General features: G+C 33.4%; 2 protein-coding genes across 8 annotated transcripts in view; one reads left to right on the top strand and one right to left on the bottom strand.

Moving 5' to 3' along the window:
- mtg (mind the gap) overlaps positions 1-17,775 on the top strand; it is a 32,665-nt gene extending 14,890 nt beyond the window's left edge. For both annotated transcript variants that reach the window (XM_076523904.1, XM_076523903.1), the window contains 6 exons: positions 7,036-7,145; positions 11,227-11,685; positions 13,309-13,551; positions 13,685-14,001; positions 15,061-15,241; positions 16,641-17,775. In XM_076523904.1, the coding sequence (XP_076380019.1) occupies positions 7,036-7,145; positions 11,227-11,685; positions 13,309-13,551; positions 13,685-14,001; positions 15,061-15,241; positions 16,641-16,907 (1,577 nt within the window). In that variant the 3' untranslated portion in view covers positions 16,908-17,775. The remainder of the gene's footprint in view (positions 1-7,035; positions 7,146-11,226; positions 11,686-13,308; positions 13,552-13,684; positions 14,002-15,060; positions 15,242-16,640) is intronic.
- Positions 17,776-17,858: 83 nt separating this feature from the next.
- Positions 17,859-19,663, bottom strand: part of LOC117229529 (thrombospondin type-1 domain-containing protein 4) — a 71,472-nt gene continuing 69,667 nt past the window's right edge. For 5 of the 6 annotated variants that reach the window (XM_076523899.1, XM_076523901.1, XM_076523898.1 and 2 more), the window contains one exon: positions 17,859-19,657. In XM_076523899.1, the coding sequence (XP_076380014.1) occupies positions 19,524-19,657 (134 nt within the window). In that variant the 3' untranslated portion in view covers positions 17,859-19,523. The remainder of the gene's footprint in view (positions 19,658-19,663) is intronic. The other variant, XM_076523902.1, reaches the window with a different exon arrangement.

Genomic DNA, 19,663 nt, shown 5'->3' with positions numbered 1-19,663 from the left:
TGGACGTATGCGTCAGACGCTTTTATATTGACGTACGCGTCTGGCGATCGTCTGCTTCGAAAATAGTCTGGATGCGCACGCATTGTGATTAACTTCAACGTTTACATATAAAAATATCCGAAGAATTTGTCCAATAACAGTTTCGATAAAACTTGTTCTTTAATCGATCTAAAAAACTATATATATGTCTCTTTATCATTCAGTAAATGTTTACTTATTAAAATGCTAGAATAACCCACTTCATCTCGCTTTTTGTATATTACCTTTGATATTCCTTCGTTTTTCTTTTGCCAAAATACTCAACACAATTTCTTTGTCATCTTTTTTCTTCAAGAAGTTAAGGCGAATGACCATCTGACAAGGGAAGGTCCTCAGGATTGACGCTTACTTTTTAATGAGATTTGGTACAGTGATAGAGCTTGTAAAGTTGAATTCAATGATACCCGTTTCTAGGGGCAGGCGATTTATAGTTTTTGGGATAATTAATGTTATAGTTGCTAATAAAAGGCCAGAAAGACGCACTGGATTATGACGCGAGGCACCGCGCGGTAGAAAGTGGAGGGTGTCTCACACGTCGCGATCAGGTAGCCCGCCTTTTACCCCCCACTTTTTGCCGCGAGGTGCTTTGCGCCGTAATCCAGTGCGTCTTTCTGGCCTTTTATTAGCAACTTTAACTATAAATCACCTTCCCCTAGAACCAGGTATCATAGGATTCAGCTTTACAAGCTCTATCACTGTACCAAATCTTATTAAAAAGTGAGCGTCAACCCTACAGACCTCCCCTTGTGAGAGTAAAGCTCTCGACAGTTGCTATAATCTCGTATATGCGGGACCCGACACGCCCCTTCTCCTTCCCCGCATCTTCTGCGCTGTGCTGCGAAGTATCGAGGCTCGAGTGGTGCTAGGACCACTGTCAGATAGCTACTCTCACAAAACGAATCGGTTTCGTATTGTTCCCTATTCCCGCACCTGCCCCCCCCCCCATTTCTCGAGGTACTTGAAGATGAATTTTCAGTACGAAAATTTTCGAGTTACTCGAACATATTCGAATAGATCTCTAATTTTCAAATTAACCGAAAATATCCGTGTTACTCGAATTACTTGAATATTTGAATATATAATGTATGTGTAGGTGTAGGTAACGTTAAATTGCAAATATCTTTCTTTCTTGAAAATTTAAAAATAAAGTATGCTAATGAAATTAGTGTGACATATCGTACTCCATAAGCCTATACACACTACGTATGTAGATATTCGAGCAATTCAAGCAATTCGAATATAGTCGAGTATGTAACTTGTGAACTAGAGATTTTTCCGAATATACAAGGTGTCCCAAAAATATTGTAAGCTCTTGAGAGGATTGATACCTGAGGTGATTTGAATCAGAGTTGGGCATTATTCGAATTGTTTTGAATATATATTTATCGACGATAATTATCCAAATGAATTCCTTTTAGTCCAATATATTATCCGAATAACGATCAATTATTCTCTCCATTTGTTCGAATAATTCTTTATTTGAATTTATGATGATAATTTATGACGAATTATTCTTTTTATTCGATTAAATTATTCGTATAATTTTTGATTCGAACAGAGATTATAAAATTATTCGAATAATAATGCAAATAATTGTGTTGACTGCTTTTGTTTTATTTAATTTTATTCGAGTAGGTTTTTTTATTTTACGTAGTTTTATTCGAATATATTCTGGATCAGTTCAATTTCAACTACTCATAGAATTATAAAATTGTCGATGCCTACCTGTGCAATTTAACATTTGATAATATGGATATGGAAGAAATTCATCGATACACTATGAAAAAAACAATTCATATTATATCATTTTTAGTCAAATCAATTATATTCTGTATGAATTCCTGTACGAATAAATTCTTGTTGGAATAAACTCTTATTCGAATAAAATTGTATTCGTTAATCTTTATCTCTCATCCGTCCGAGTGAAATTTTGTTCAACTCCGATATGAAGTAACTTTTTCCTTAGCGAAAGTGTTCTCCAATGCTTTGTTAACGAGTTATACGAAGGACGAAACCGCATTGGTTACACCGGAAGGCATCAGATGGTACTCGTTCTCTGGTTAGTCCGTGTTTTACGTTAATAACTCGTTAACGAGGTTGTAATCAACATTTTCACTAAAGAGAAAGTTATTTCAAATCAAAGTTGGGCAAAATTTCATACGAATATCAAATAAGATAAGGATTAACGAATAAAATTTTGTTCGACATTATCGAATTAATATCCATTCGAATAAAAATGTATCCAGAATAAGAAGTTATTTGTTATTCGAATAAGAATTTACTTGTATAATAATTAAATCAGAAAGTAATCGATTTAAATAAAAATTATAGATTAAATTATTTTTCCAATAATAATAATTAAAAAAAAAATTTGTTGCTAATAATGAATAATTGTTATTCAAATAAAATATACTACTAAAAAAAGATTCATTCGAATAATTATTTTAGAAAAATATTGAGAGAGAGAGAGAGAGAGAGAGAGAGAGAGAGAGAGAGAGAGAGAGATTCGATACCATTCGATGAGGCCCAACTCTGCTTCAAGTCAACTCAGAAATCTCCCTTCTCAAGAGGTTACAACATTTTTGGGACACTATGTATTCGTGTAATTCGAAAATTTTCGGAGCTGAAAATTTATCTTCAAGTACCTCGAAATCTTATAAGCGCTCGAGCATTCGCTCGCCGATTTCAAGTAAGTAGGAAAATTCAGAAGATCGACCGTTACTCGACTGAAAATTCGAGTACTCGAATAAATTTTTTTCCCTTTATGAAAAAACATCAACTTTTCAGAAAAATGTGCATATAGAGTGTTTGATAAGGATGGGAGAAAACGTAAAGAGTGATTCTTTATGATAAAACAGGATGTTTTGCGAGGAAGTTACCATAAAGTCATCGTGAAGAATCATGTTTCATAGCTTCTTCTGTCTATTGTCAAACATCTTGTACAGTTAATCACTAAAATATTCGGGCACCTTTTCAAAAGTAATAACATTTTGAAATCTTGTCCAAATGACTTGAATGTCACTTAGAATGTCAAAAATACTGAAAACGTTAAATAGAATAACTTTTTTATCCGAGCTTGTAACGAAAATTGAAATAATGCATTCTGTAGATCTCGGTGACTTATATGCAACCTGAAAATTTCATCTCAATTGGTTTATGAGTTTATTGACTTACAAACAATAACTGTAAGAAACCTCGAGACTTTTTGCCTGTAGTTTGTAACGATGTTGACCGATTTTGATTAAATTTTCAGCGCACGTATATGTTACTGTGATCTACAAAACGTATTTCTTAAATGTTAGTTATAGGCGCAGATGAAAAAGTTATTTTTTAAACGGTTTTATTCTTTTCGTGATTTGTTTAGGCATTGCGTAAGTAAACTAGTTCTTCTAACATTTTTAAAAAATTGAAATCACTTAGTCCAATTTTTAAAAAGTTATTCCGTTTCAGAAGCTGTCCGAATATTTTAATGATCTCATAATTTGATCGACTTGTAAAGGGTACGAATTGAAATCTCACAATTTATTGCTTTAATTGGGCTGTTTATTATATTGTAAATGCTTACAGAGAAAGGATTTTATATCGATGGTACAGGTTGTAATGAATTCTGTGGAATTATCGTGAAATACTATTATTTCACGATAATTTCAAAGTGTGTTGCTGCTGTGTGGTGGAGGTCCTGTCATTTAACTGCTTGTAATTGTAAAAAGTTGCGCTCAATGATTAACTTGTCAAAAATTTTTATTCTAAGCTAATAATTTTGAAAACAAAATTTTTTTCTTCGCTCGTAGCTTTAGACCATGTTTCAACTGCTGGAGGGTCAGAAAGTTACTAACGTTTGAGAACTTATATTAATGATGTACTTTCTATTCTGAATTATACTTCGTGTTGCATTACTAATTTCACCAATTGACGAAATAATATACAATCTCATCGATCAAGAGAAAAAACAAATTCTCCGTTTCATTTCGTGCTCTAGATTCTTATATAAGATTCGAGCTATATTATAACACAATCTGTAAGTATTCTGTAATTAGGTATTTATCAACAGATGGGTGTGTTCGAGTAAATAGACATTTTTCAATTCTCGTAAGTGAGTTGAATTGGTCTCTGTGAACGTATTTGCAGATGGAAGGATTATTAATTCTATGCAAGCGAAAATCGAGGCGAAACTAATTTATTACGTAATAACCGAGAACCGTTAATAAATCTATCAAATTAAAAGTAATTTTATATCATACTGCACTGTACTATTGAATATATTCACTATAATTTCTAAAAAAGAACAATTCTTTTTTTTTTCTTTGAATAAGGTTTAACGTCGCATCAATTGCGGTAGTTATTAGCGACGACTATTTTATTTCTTATTTTTTTAATTTTATTGTATAATAAGATGTGTTTTAAGAATGGAATAACTTTAGATAACTATATAAATGTCGAATCAATAAAAGAAGTAGAATCAATAAAATAATTTCATATCACAAAGAGTATTTTAAAATACAGGCATTGTACAAAATAATAACTTCACTTAACTAATAAATATTAAATTTTTGGTGAATCTTTGCACAATGGTAGAGGTTCAAATGTTGAAGCTAACGATACACCCTTTTGGGGATAAACAGTTTTGAGATATTTAACGTCAAAGTGTTATTGTTTCTTTTTTCAGGAAGTACACATATGGCTGATTATTTTAAGGTTACCCCAATTAAAGTTAATAAAATTAGAAAATAAATTAATAAATTATTGAATTTTTCAAAAATATCGTAGTTATTTCTACTTTGACACGTTGAATGCCACGTCGGTTTTACAGAAATTGTCCGTGGCGCCACGATGAATTTTCTTTTACGTGATACATATAATGTTGAAATATTATCTGCAATAGATAAGTTACATCTGTTTGACATCTTAACTGCGACAGGGGTCACTGTTTGAATTGATGATGGCAATAATACAAAATTTTAGATATTGACATTTGTTTTAAATTATATATATTTCTATCAATTTGGACGCGCCGGTCACCGGTAGCTCTAATGGCGTCACCGCCAAGTTAAGTGCCGGTCAGCGGTGACCCCCGTGGCATTCAACGTGTTAATTATAAGAAGCACGTGAAGCAGTGTGGTACTTTACAACCGAAATAATTTAAAGATTGAATATTTGACTGCGTCTTCCCGCGTAATCAAATTTCGATTTTGATTTGCCAAAATCCAAGGAATTTAATTGACAGGTAACTGTAAGATAATCAGCGACATGTGTATTTCCAGAAATAGAAAACCTCTGATCTTAAATATCTCGATAACTATTAAACGTCTACTCCCAAAAGGGGATATCATAAGCTTTAGTATTTAAAGCTCCATCATTGTGCACAGCCTGATCAAAACGTCAGAGTTGTACCTGGAGAGCTTTTCTTGTTAATACAATTGTAAACAGGAAAGGGATAAGTTTTGAAAAATTCAATAGTCGCATCAACATCAATTTTCCGATAATATTGACGTAGAAATATGATGTAAAAAGTGACAGAGTATGTCAAGTATATTGTAATTAGTAATATGCAACATGCATGATCTATGGTGACATTAACGATGACTTTCTGATTAAAACACACATGTTTTAACCTACTTCTACCACACTTTTGTCAATTTGAGGTTGACTATAGAAAAAAAGGTACGCTGCCTTGACCTGTCCTGGATCGTTCATTGAGGTTGTACCTATGTCCCGTAAAAAGACGACACTTCTAAGGAAACATAATTAGCATTAGGAGTGTGTAAACCGTAGAGATCAAAAGAGTCTGCTCGTAAAAAACTTATTTGCGCGTTTGCAGACCCAGCAAAAACTGGTGTCGTATCTTACGTAATAGATAGTTACACAACTTTCTTCGTGGTTTCTTCTTCTGACAGAATCGCGTTGCTCCCTTCTGGAGCAACAGAACCTGCTTCTCATGTATAATTCAGAACGAAAGTAGAATTTTTGATAAGAATTTCTGTGGGAAAAATATTGTTGCGAATACTAGCTTTTAGAAAACGAACAGATTTTGTAAATTGAATTGAACTATTGACGATGGTTAATGAAATCTTTTAATGTAATTAAAAATTTCTTATGATCGAATATTTTTTGTTACAATATATATTTGTTACGATGCGAATTTTATGAATTTATGACAAAGATGAGTAGAAGGAACACAAAACAGCTAGAATATTAGACAAATTAAAAAGTATTGTCACATTGTTTTCAGCCTGTTGAACATACTAACGAAAGAAATTAATTTCTGTTTTACTCCAGTTTGTTGCTAATGAGGTAAACAATATTTATTTTGGTCTGCGGACTAACCTAATTATACTGCGGATCTTCATGAAAATTCTCATTTCCATACATCATTTTACGAAGTTAGAATTAAAGGAAAATTTCCTTCGTTGTCTCATTCTAAAAAGAAAATTATGATATTATTAGAGCTTGTTAATTTATAGGTTTTAGTGTATTTTACCAATCTGCTATAGATGCAAGAACATCAGCAGACTAGTTACATCTTTCACGTCCAGTTTACATTGCTTCTACACAATGTATTATACATATATTGGAAGATTGAATTTTATGTAATTGATTGGATTTGTGCATAATAAGTACATTGCAGATATTTATACAAAATAAAAAAACTGCCTCAAGTAATGTGAAATAGGAATCAAATAGAAACTCCTTTTCTTCAATAATTTTAATAATTATCGACATATTGTTTTGCGAACGCATGCTGAATTTTATTTTGATGTCCGTAATATAGCCTTTTCATGTTAATCGTCGTAATGGTACTAAATAATTATCAGTATGACACTTGTTGATATTTATATCGCGATCATTATTTATGTGCATCATACTTTCGTATCACGTATTATTTAATAACGTAACATTTATCAAAATGTTTGAAACGTGTGGATCATTTTAAAACGAAAATGTAAAATTCTGCCAGTAAATTGTCAATCGCTTATGAATGTGCATAATTATTTTCAGGGTTTTCCGTCGGTGATGAATTGGGTTTCAGCCAATCAATATCCAATGTAGAAGTTGCCAAAAGAAGAAGCGTGTCCACTAGGGGAAATGTGCCATCCTACGCTAACTCGGTAAAAACAATATAATGTTTAAATTAAAGACAAACTTAACGCGTAGTGCAAAAAATACCATTTTGTCACTTTTCTGCAAGTTCGAAAGTTCTTTTAACCTCTTGAACTACAGCAACGAGTCGGATCTGTGATAAGGATTTCATACATAATGTGCTAAATATGCTTGTTACCATTTTTTTTTCGAATTGAAACAAAATTTGATTGTTCTGCTATCAGAATCTAGGAATTTAAGTGAATGGAGACATACAAGAAACAAGAGAATTGTCTCGTTCTATCAATTATTAAGAACAAAGAAGTGCTAATCAAGTAACTTATTATACGCATATACATGATTCGTATTCTGAATTATAGCGTGCAATCTACTCTGATGCTATTCGCAAATAAAAATGAAAATTGTAAATAAACGATTGCACATACATAACCAGCCGAGAGTTTGAAAACACTCTGCGAATTGATGGAAATAGAGACACGCTTGTTACACAAACTTAAAGAACAATGGCCAATTGAGTTCATCTACCAAACATAAGAAGCGAGAGTTTCATTTGAAACATGAGCTTCGAAATAAAAGAACATCAGTCATTTCATTAGGATGACTTTCGGCAGACGGCGCATGCCTGAATAGAGTAAATGTTCCAGTTTCCGTGCCCTCGGATTAAGAACGTATAGAAATAGGAAAGTATTATACATATATAAATTGATGAACTATATATTTTTTTTTATTATATTTACCTATCAGCATGTAAGATTCGGGGAAAGGTATCAATTTATATATAAAATTTTTCTCTTTTAACACGTTTTTAATCGGAGGGCACAGAAATTGGGACAGGCACGGAAACTGGAACATCTACCTTATATCAGAATTGTTAAAATCAAATGACATACAGAGGTATATTTCAATTACATTTACAAGAAAGTTCGGTTAGGATAAATTCGTTTATGTCAATTTTGTAGTCTGTCAACGATGGAAGAAAATAAGGTACATTGTAAATATTTAATGTTGTTTTATTACCGCAAAGCAAAACCGTCACACAAACAAGAAATAAGATACGTCGTCTTTACGGAGAAGATGTTTTAGCTGAAAGAACTGTGCGCAAGTGGTTTGCTAAGTTTCGAGCTGGAGATTTCAGCCTTAAAGATGAAGAACGCTCGGGCAGACCATTCATCATTGACGATGATAAAATACGGACTTCGATCGAAAGCAACCTGCACTAGATGACACCTATATTAGCAGAGACATTAAAAGTATCAAAAACAACTATTCATGAGCTTTTTGTAAAACTTCGTTATGTAAAACGTTACGATGTATGGATTCCGCACAACTTAACGGAAACAAATTTGCTGAAAACGCAACTTAATAAACATATCGTTTTGGAGCAGATAACGAGAAATGAATGATTTACAATAATATTGAGTGAAAAATATCCTGATGTAAGCGATATGAATCATCACTATCTATCCCAGAAGCTGGCCTCCATCCGGAGAAACTTGTACTGTATGTCTGGTGGGATGGGAAAGGAATCCTGTATTATGAGCTTTGGCCATACGACCAGATGATAGATTGAGATCAATATAGCTCACAACTGGATTAATTGAAAACAGCGATTCAAGGAGAACGTCCAGTAATAGCGAATTGGAAGGGTATCTTGTTCCATCGCGACGATGCTAGACGTCATCTTGGATGTCCTACTCCACCTGCCATAATCACCAGGCACTGCACCCCCCTTCTGATTTCTACGTACTTATATCTTTGTGAAATACCTCTAACGGTAATAACTTTAACTCTTGAGACGATGTAAAAACCATCTTGAAGAGATTTTTGTCGAAAACTCTGAGAAATTCTGGGAGGATGGAGAACGGTTGTTGAACAAAATGATGCATAAATAAATATGTATCGATATAGAAAAATGTCGCCTTAAAGTTTTCCTAAAAAATCGGCACGCACATTCCGGGCAAACCAATATTAAAAATCGATAGTTCCAAGTGTTTGGTCGGCATTGTCATTCGTCGTTCGGCATTTAGGCAAACGTGGTTAAAAGAAATAGAAAACAGGATAATAGAAGAATTTTAAAGTATTGTCACATTGCTTTCAGTCTATTCGATTCTACTGAATACTAAGAAATTGATTACTAATAATAAAAATCTAATACCAAGAAGATAGATCAATTTCTATAATTGCTTCAACTTGTCCGTAATCGTGGCAAACAATTTTTACCTTGCAAGCAGATTCGCAATCTAGCGATTCGGATATTTGAAAGTGTATAATATTCCAGAGTTTACGGACTTCCACCTTTTACCATTTATAAAATATTTACTTTCTCTCGAATCGAACGAGTTAGTTTCCTATGGCGGCACAAACTCAACTCGACCCGAAAGTACAAGCTCAACCTTGTCGTAATTGGTGCATGAATGTCGATACGCCTCTTTTCACGAACAACTGTGCACAACAACACGGTCTAGTGCAAGGCGCATGTTAGCGCCAGTACTCTGCTACACATCAATGGTATCCCATTGAAATGCGATAAAAACCAGGGAGGAAGGGCGAGCGAATGCAGGACAAGGCTGCAGACGTTTTTCTGTATCCGAAGAATCGCCGATATCGGAGTGGAAGTGCGAAGATTAATGTTGACGACGCTTCTCTATCAACAGATTTTAGCAACTCGAGCTGCTGCGATTTTTCTTTCGATCGAAACTGGATGAACGACTTTCTCACATGAAAAACTGAAAGCTGCGTCGCCGTGGTATCAAGTGAAATGCTCACGCAGTCGTCAATTGCCGTGGTTCGAAAACTTTGGAAAAGTTAATTTGCAAAAATTCATATTCGTAGCTTCCATATAAATTTAAACGATTTGTATTAATGTTCATTTTATTCGTTGCATTTATGCATTGATTATTAAATACATTTAATGTATTGATTCCGATGTCGTTGCTTTATTTCGTTTAATAGATTTTTATGAGTTATGCCGAGTGAATGAAAAGTGCTCGTCTTTCTACTTTCATCTATGTCGCACTTAATTGATCACGTAATGCTCGTCTAGTTGAAAACAGTATAACAATGTTATTAAAGTTTACATATGCCTTCACAATTTCATATGTTAGTTATACATTTTTATCATAAATGCATAAAATCCGCAGTCTAGTTATAACAAATTCTGAAATAGAAGGGAATAAACATAATATTATGATTAGCAGAATATGTAAGACACTTGTTCAAGCTCTCAATTTAATTCTTTAATATGTTACTATATCGAAATCTCCTTTTTTATTAATGAGGATATGAAGACTTATAATTATTTAGTCCCTCAATGTCTCGTCAAATACAAAACATAATCTTTTTAAATTATTGGGTTTTTATTAAGAGGTATAATTGTAATGAGACATAAACTTTATGTTGCAAATGCACATAACAGTATTTGCTATTCAATAAATGTGTCATTTCGAGTACATACGTCTCGTTTGTGTTATTGTCGATTATATGTTTTTGTGTGTTCTGGCTATGTACGTTCAGCGTGCGTTAAATCATTATAATAAAGTTTACATTTCATTATAATTATACCCTTTTGGTAAAAATCCAATATAACAGCAATTTATTTTGAAATAGATTTAAGTAAGCTGTGGATTTTATGCATTTATGACAAAATGGAGCAGGTCGAATACAAAACAATACAATGCAGGAGAAAAATTTCACAAAGCTATTGGATTATTTTCCAACTATTAAAAATGTTAGGGATGAAAATAAATTTCGATTTAATTTCTGTTTGTTGCAATCGAGGTAGAGAATTTTTACTTTGCATAAAGATCTAGATATAAGATTTCCTCCTTTTTATTATAATATATCCACTATATTCATCACAGGTGACTAATGTTTGAAAGATAGCTCCCGTTTTTTGATTTTTTAAACAAATACACTTAAATACTTGACCCACTTTGTCGAAGAGATTCGATTCCTCTCTATAATTAAATATACCTTTCTTCCAATAATAAGGTGCCGCTGTCAGTCTCCATGTCCAATAAAAAAGACCCTTTCAATCTACTAATCCTGCAAAAAACGGTCTTAAAAAATTGATCGATTCCTTTTCTCAAGGTTACCAACCGCGGAGACGTTAGACAACAAGTGCAAAACACTCGGCAAGTGGTGCCTCCTTTCAAGCCTCTGCCATCAGGTGCGGTTCGGCCGATTGCTCAGCAACCAGAACGACAGAAATTAGTTGTTCAGCAAAACAATACCGCCCTGAGAACCGTACCAGCACCTTCTTTGTCAGTGACGCAGCAGGATTTACTGAGACAGCAGCAGCAGCAGCAGCAGCAGCAACTAATTCAACAGGAATCGAAACAGAAACAGCAACAGAAGCTACAGCAGGAGGCGTTCGCGTTGCAGGTGTTGAAGCAGCAACGACTACAACAACAGGAAGCTATGAGACAGCAACAGCTGCAAAAGATCCAACAACAACAGAAACTACAGCAGCAACAATTAGCGGCGCAGCAACAGTTAGTGGCGCAGCAACAGAAGAGGCATCAGCAGATGCAAGTGAAGAGAGAACAGGTAGTTATGTTTCATTGTCTCATCTCCCCTTTAGCGTTATTTGTAACAATTGCTTTTATGAACACACGCTTCATCGATCAAGCATTTTCAAATTACTAAATTTTAAATTCTACCTTTACAACTTTATAAAATTCCACAATTACAGCTACAAATCTACGCCGATAATTTAGAACCATAGTTTTTGTACTCAGTTGATATTATCCCTAATTTCAGACCAATCAAATGAACCATCAATGGTTTTATATCTATCTGAGTCAGCAAATAATAACAAAATCATAAAATTTGTGTTAGCAGGGTTAAGTCAACTAGCCAAGTGAATGATTTCTAAATTTTTCTTTTATACTCTCAGATATTACGAAAACGTTAATATCAGAAGTTTTTAGATAAACTTCTGTATTCAAGCATATCTTATAATAGAAATCATACGGAGTTCAAATAAGGCTAATATTGTCAGTGTTATAAAACAATATATTGTACATTAGTGTTATACAGAGTGAGGCACAAGTTAGTCCCCACGATTTTTCAGCCCCTTCCGATCGTCTGACAAAAAATTGTTTCCTACCAAAGTTAATTAGTACTTAGTCGACAAGAAATTACAATTATCAAAATTTAAAAACAAATTCATTTTTGATAAAAAAACAAGGTCATCTTTATATTTTTAAATGAAACTAGGTAATTTTAAGTTCATAGTATCGTAGGTGATGTCAAGACGAATGCAACGAGCTGTTACATGATGTCCTTTAGATGACACCGAAGGAAAAATTGCCATGAATTGATTGCCACGATATTTGAAATAATTTGGCGATACATAACATCAAGGCCTCGCATATAAACATAAACAAATGAACGTAAACATTACAAATGCTCATTTATTCAATTTCAGACCGTAACAAATAAAACGAAAGAAAGATTTATATAAAACCAAATATTATGCCAATCGATTCATGGGAATTTTTTCTGCAATGTCATTTGAAGGTCATTATGTAGCAGGTCATTGAATTTGTCTCGACGTCGCCAACAATATTATGAAATTAGAATTATATAGTTTCGTTTAAAAATGTATTCCGTTAAAAAATCGTGACCTTTTTTTTATTGAAAATTAATTTGTTTTTAAATTTGCAATTGCAATTGCAATTTCTTGTCGGTTATATACTAATTAACTTTGATAGGAAACATGTTTTCATCAAACTATCGGAAGGGGCTGAAAAATTGTGGGGATTAATTTGTGCCTCACCCTGTATACAAATTTAAATCGTACGAAGTTTAAATGAAAATAACCTTGTCATTATTATAAAACAATATGCACCAATGTTAAACATATAATTAAATTAAAAAATTAAGTAAGTTTCAGTGTTAAGTGGAAATAGAAGAATAGTGTTCTTAGAACAGACATACTTTTTTCAATGAAGACACCATGATTTTGCAAACAACGTATTTCCAGTTAGAGATCATTAGGCCGCGGTTTTCTAACAGAATTACCAGAAATAGAAATTAAATAACAATCCATTTCTCTTTTTAATAATTTCCATAAATTGAAGAGAAAATAACAATGTTCTTAAAATTTTCTAACTCGCTTACACTCTGATATTTCATCTAGTCATTATTATGTTTTTCTAAATTTAGACACCGCAGATTCTCGCGGTTGCAGCTGCGACGCCAGGAAAACTACCCAATATCGTCGCCGCAATTCCGCCAGCTGGAAGCATAATAGATCCAGAATCTGTGTCGAAACCGATCGTTGCAAGCGGAGGTCTGCCACCCTTTATCTCGATGCCACAATCGTCGGCACAGTTGACTGATCGAATTAGCAACAGCCCAACGATCGTGGAAGATGCCGACAATGAAGTATCGAAGGACGACAATCAGGTAATCTTTTTCTTGTATGTACATTTGTAACGCGATTGCGGTGGTTGTAAACGGTTAGACCGACTTTATTCTAGTAGAACAAGTACTTGGAAAAGTAAAGAAACTGATTTCGTTGATACACATCGATTTCCAGCTGCCATTACCTGGAGACGACGTAGCTTCTTCCGTGAATGAGATGACATTGCTATCTTTGCACCCAACGGCCGTTGAGAACAGTCACAGCTTGCATCAACAACAAACGGAGAAACGACAATCGTTGCCATCGTCTTTGCCATCTTTGGCACCGATTCAAGGCATGGAGACGTCGTTGAAAGCTCTCGCGGAAGCTAGCAACATCACCCTCGAAGCTTTAGAAGCGGCTATTTTGCTCAGGCAACAACAGCTTCTGCGGAAACAACAAGGTCCAACGACTTCAACTACTACTACGACAACATTGCCTCCGCCCAAAAAGTAATCAATGCTTCCTTTTACTTTAGGCAGTACTTGTTATTCTAATTGTACGCAATGTTTAATCATTAGCGGAAAAAGAAGTGTAATACGAGAGCGGATCTTTATGCAAATGTACATTTTTTTTAGAACGTAGGCAAATTTATGGAACTTACACAATTTATATATATACATATATGTTGATTAGACATCTTTTTTACTCCTCTTGATGAGTGCTATAAAACCTTAAAGTCTTGAGCCACTTTTTTTAACACCTTGTATATCATAATATTTTATTTATTTATTTATAATATTTTATTATATCCATATATATATGGATATAAATTGTGAAGAACAGTTATGTGACAATATTATGTGATATACAATGTGTTAAAAAAGGTGGCTCAAGACTTTAAGGTTTTATAGCACTCATCGAGAGGAATAAAAAAATGTCTAATCAACATAGCATCAACATAAAATCTTGCTATTTAAGAATTCCGTCATAGCTGATACGAAAGCCGGTTGGGAATAATCGGTTGTCGATTAAACGATGTCCCACTTAAAACATTTGTTATGCTCAGTTCTTGCTAATCCGGTTGGTCTCGATTTATTCGGTCCGTTTCGACCCGATGGGGTCACTGTATGGAGCAACCACTACTGTAGATCAGACGAAATTCGTGCAAGATATAATACACGTATGTATCAATTACGTCCAGCGATGTAGAAAGGACATCTTCAGTTTGCAAGTTAATCTTCAGCAAGAAAAGACATCAGCTTGCCACAGAAAATTGAGAACAAATTATAATTACATATTATGATGCAAATTACAATAAATGATATTCGTTATATTCGATGTATTTTGCATAAAGATCCGCTGTCTAAGTATAATTTTTGAGTAAATCTAATTTTCGGTATGAGTATACAAATTGATTTTCGAAGGGTATCAATAAATACTTAAACGTCAATATTAAATGGCAATGTTTGAAAAAAGTTAGTTTTAGTTATCATTATTGAATTTAGATTACGATAATGCGTTAATTGTTCCTTTGAAGCCAATTTTAATTGAATATTTCTTGTTCTCAGTAAGTATAACTCTGGAGCCACAAAAGTGATGAATGCACCTCGAGAATATTATCCCTTGGGTTATGACAAAAACTTCGATGATAATTTTGCTAGTCGTGTTGATCTTCCGGATACGAGTTTCTATTGCGGTGATCAGAAACATTTCCCAGGGCTGTATGCTGACGAGGACCTTGGATGCATGGTATTTAAACATTCGTACAAATTCAAATTACTAATTGGTAATTTCATTAACATTCGAACGACGGTCCCCTTTAACAAAAGTATAATTAAGTATATTTAGGATCATTTGTTATTCAATTTATCTATTTTTCCTAGATATTGTTTAAGGTTCTTCTTTTAGATACATCGGGTTTTCTATATACCTTAATAAAACATGTGATCATTTAAATTACTTGACAGAAACCGTTACGTAACAGTATTTGTTACCCGGGCCCCGTCGTTCAGTTGTTAATTCACATAGCTCTGTAGGTATCGTCATCATTAGAAATATTAAAATGGGTCTTAATGAGCATATATCTTGACACTTTAATTTGTCATATCTATTGACTGAAAAAATTATTGGCCTTCTCAATGAATAATTGAATCTCGTTTAAATAATAAAACAGTTGGTGAATACTCGTGTTACACCATGAATCAAACAGTATGATAATTTGTGAAAAAATGGTAGGTATTATGGTGCCCAAAATATTCTGAAAAAAAATGAACCGTCGAAAGTGCGTTGCATAACAATGACTGTAGCCTGTCCTTCAAAAGGAGAGTACATCTGTGGTCGCAATAGCAGTCCATTTCACTTGAATCACTTCAGCCTTATGACACGCGGGTGACGGTACAACAGTTATAAATATCGGTTCACTTCGGATTTCTTTCGAAATGCAGGATATAAAAATCAACTAAATTTGGTTGCGAAAAGAAGGATATAGTAACGTGTACTCTTTAATCAATTAAGAACAATTATTTAAAATATTTCACGAATTGGTTATTATTGTATTTCTTTAGCAATTTACCTCAATAGCTTCGCATGCGACACAGAACTATATACTGTCCTATAACTGTCCTATAACTGTATATACTGTCCTATAACTATAACTGTCCTGAATCGACACAGAACTATACAGTATATTCTCTCTAATTGTCCTTCAGCTTGTAAACAAAAATAGACAATTTGGGAAGAGGAGATGTGATTATTCGAGCTTTGCGCCTCATTTTTATATTTGTTAATTGTGAACAATACAAACGAATTATGATTTTGGGGTACCCTGGTTACATACAAACTTTAAATCGAAATATTTCAAAAAGGAGTGCACATTTTAAAAAATCCTATTAGAGTTGTAACTTTAACCCTTTCTCGTTTCAAAAGCGATATCCATGATTATAAGTTCCCCTTGCAAGTTTATACATGTATGCATGGCTATTGCCATTTTTTTTACATTAGTGTCCATAAACTATGCTGTACTGTCACCACTTTACAGATATTTCTTAATGCTTTAACTGCATCAATGGTAATTTTGACATCCTTTTAAAGTTCTTTATAATCATTAACTGTGAATGTAGTTTTAAATGAAGAATTTATGTTTACTCAGGTATTTCACGTCTGCGCTCTAACTGACGACGGGCTGATCATGAAGAGCTTCCTGTGTCCTGAATCGACGCTGTTCGACCAAACGATCCTCAAGTGCAACTGGTGGTTCTACGTCGATTGCAAATCATCGAAAAGTCTATACGACAGCAACATTCCAATCAGCAAGAGCTATCAGCTAATGAAAGCTCTCGCGTTCTTCTCAGCGTACAAAAATCACGACAATAGTACAACCAATGCTCAAGATAGCTTAGATCCCAATAGCTCTTGAATCTTCTAAGAAGTATAGACGAGTCGTCGATCATCACTGAATAGTCGTGCATCTACTGTTAGGTTTTAATCGGTTCTACGATTGCCAATTAATGTTCTCCTAATCCATTAACTCTCAAATGATCTTGAATTATCTCTATCCGCTGTGACGCGTCGAATTATCGCGTGTATCGATGATTTATTTATAAATTAATGAATTAAGTATCATTCTTAGTGGGAAATTAATGGATTACAAAGAATTGTTTTAATAAATGTATAAGTCGAGACATATTATTCGATAGATTTTCGTTCTGCAGTGTAACGATTCTTTTCGAATATGTAGACTGTTGAAGTTTATGCGAAAGCTCATCATAATTCGCTTATTTAAACATTGATTAAGATTTATGATTAGACTGTGGATCTTTAAGCAAAATAAAAATCGTAGTTAATTGCAAGGATAGATAAGATGAAAATGTATTTCATTTTTTAATATTTGTAACAAGATGCAAGTAATGTAACAACATCCTCAAATTCTTCTAATGCTTTGACAGTTTTGAATTTGATTTATTCATTATTCTCACGAATGCATAAAATCCACGATCTATGATAAAGGACAAACTTACTTGAACATGAACTAATATATTGTCGAATTTTGAGAATGCGACGAAAATTGAATTTGAAAAGTTATTCTACGAAACTCACAGTCTACAGGGAACTATAAGCACTGCCAATCTTATTGCAAACGATGGACGTATGTACATATAATTTATTGCGTTCGTACGTAGTATTTGTAGCAGATAATTTTTTTTACAATAATGACTGTAAATAGTTTTATGTTGGTCTCTTCTTCGTTGATATGGCTTGTTCAATAATAATTCTATTTTCCATAACGATAATTACTTTTTTTTAGTCTAGACTTACCATTTTGCATGATTTTCGACACTTTAGGGACATAATGTAGGATAGGACGTAATTACGTAGAAAGCGTAACATTTATTATGGCAAGTAAAGATAACGGAAAATGATACAAATTAAATGCCAATATTGCCTTATTACGATGTAAACATTCAGTCTATAATTTCTCGTCGATGAACACGTTTAAAATCATTTGTTTAATTATACCAAAGGCACGATCCTTGTACATGTTTTGTTTTTAGTTAGTATATTCTAGAACGCCTGCTATTGTGTCGCAACTTGATAAATAATTCGCTTTCTAAAAGGTACAAAACGTTACAAATATTATGATTTATGTATTATGCCGAGCTGTTAATTTTTCAATTTCATGTAAGACATACTTAACATATTTTTGCAGCTAAATATCACCTTTCGGTACAAAGTGTTATCGAATTACAGCTGAAATTAATTCGCAGAAGATAACGAGTAAAATAACGAAATAACCTCGGAGACTTCCGTAGCTACATATATAGAGATAAATACGATTGTGTGTTATTTTTGTTAGATCTTTAAGTGCAAGAAATACTTTATAAACATACAAGTTTGTTACGGTCGTAATACTATGTTACTCTGTCTTATTAATTGGTTAAATTTGCGTCTATAATTCTGAAACGGCCCGTACAATATTCGACGCTGAAGATTCTGTGAGACGATGTGGAGGTAAGTATTACAAACCTACACTAGGGCGATCCTTATTTTTTGATTTTCTTTTTTTCTGGTATTATCTGACTAAATTGTGACACTTCATGGGAAAATAATGTGCGCAAAATTTGGAAGCAATCGGACAATGGGAACTTGTGTCGTATTTGTATTAAAGTTAAAAAATTTTAACGACTTCATGCCATTGTTTAACGTAATTGTACTTCTCTATTTTGGAAATATCGTTAAACGTTTTTGACCAGAAGTGTATGTCTTAAATGAATAATGATAAACTTTGTGTCTTATTTTCAAAAGTGTATACAAAATTACCTTACCAACATCGATGATGACCTATGAAAAAGTATATGTTAAATATTTTTCTGATAACTACCTCTCACAAAAATTTCATTAAAATAAGTGTATCCAGATTCGATATAGTCTCCTTTGTCAGCATCATACATTGATCTACCTTTTGCAATAGAGTAATGACTCTGAGGTACTACTAAAAATTGTTATACATATATCGCGTACAAAATAACTTTTACGTTATAAAATCTGTTTATATTTAAAAAAGTGTAACTGTTCATTGAGCCACAAGACTCAAATTCATGTGCATAAAATGCATTAAATCATATAAAATGGAAACACTGTAGATCAGAAAACCAATTTGAGATTTAGAGATAACTTGGTTTCGAAAGCAAAGGGTTAATAATAAATAAAAATTTAAGGGTCTTATACGTGGTTTTAGAAGTAACACATACAGTACATCATTATTCATCTAAAACGTTGTCCTCTATTCAAAAAAAGTACATAAAACAACGAAAAACAATTATGTTTGAAAATAAAATTAAATCATTAACATTTTCAATCTTTAACACAAATGTGGCACTGGTTCCTGATCTTCGATTACCTTCAAATTTTACACAAATTTTTTCAGTAAGTGTTTCAATTTAGGGGAGGGGACCACCCTACTCTATACGTACGTACTACACTTACCGTAATTCAGTCGCGAGTTTAATTAATCACTGAAACACTAGATCTGAACTCACTCTTCTTGCTTCGCTCTGGAGCACGAGAGGCAGCAGAATTGTTGATAGAAGTGATAAGTGCAGAGCCGGGCTTGTGCAACTAAATTGCAGTTCGACCTGCTGTCCTTGCAATCTGGATTTTCGTCTAAAACTAAAA

This window comes from Megalopta genalis, chromosome 7 (assembly GCF_051020955.1).
Source record: "Megalopta genalis isolate 19385.01 chromosome 7, iyMegGena1_principal, whole genome shotgun sequence".
NCBI lineage: Eukaryota > Metazoa > Arthropoda > Insecta > Hymenoptera > Halictidae > Megalopta > Megalopta genalis.
Note: the sequence above shows the minus strand (reverse complement) of the source record. Positions and strands in the feature narration are given on the sequence as shown.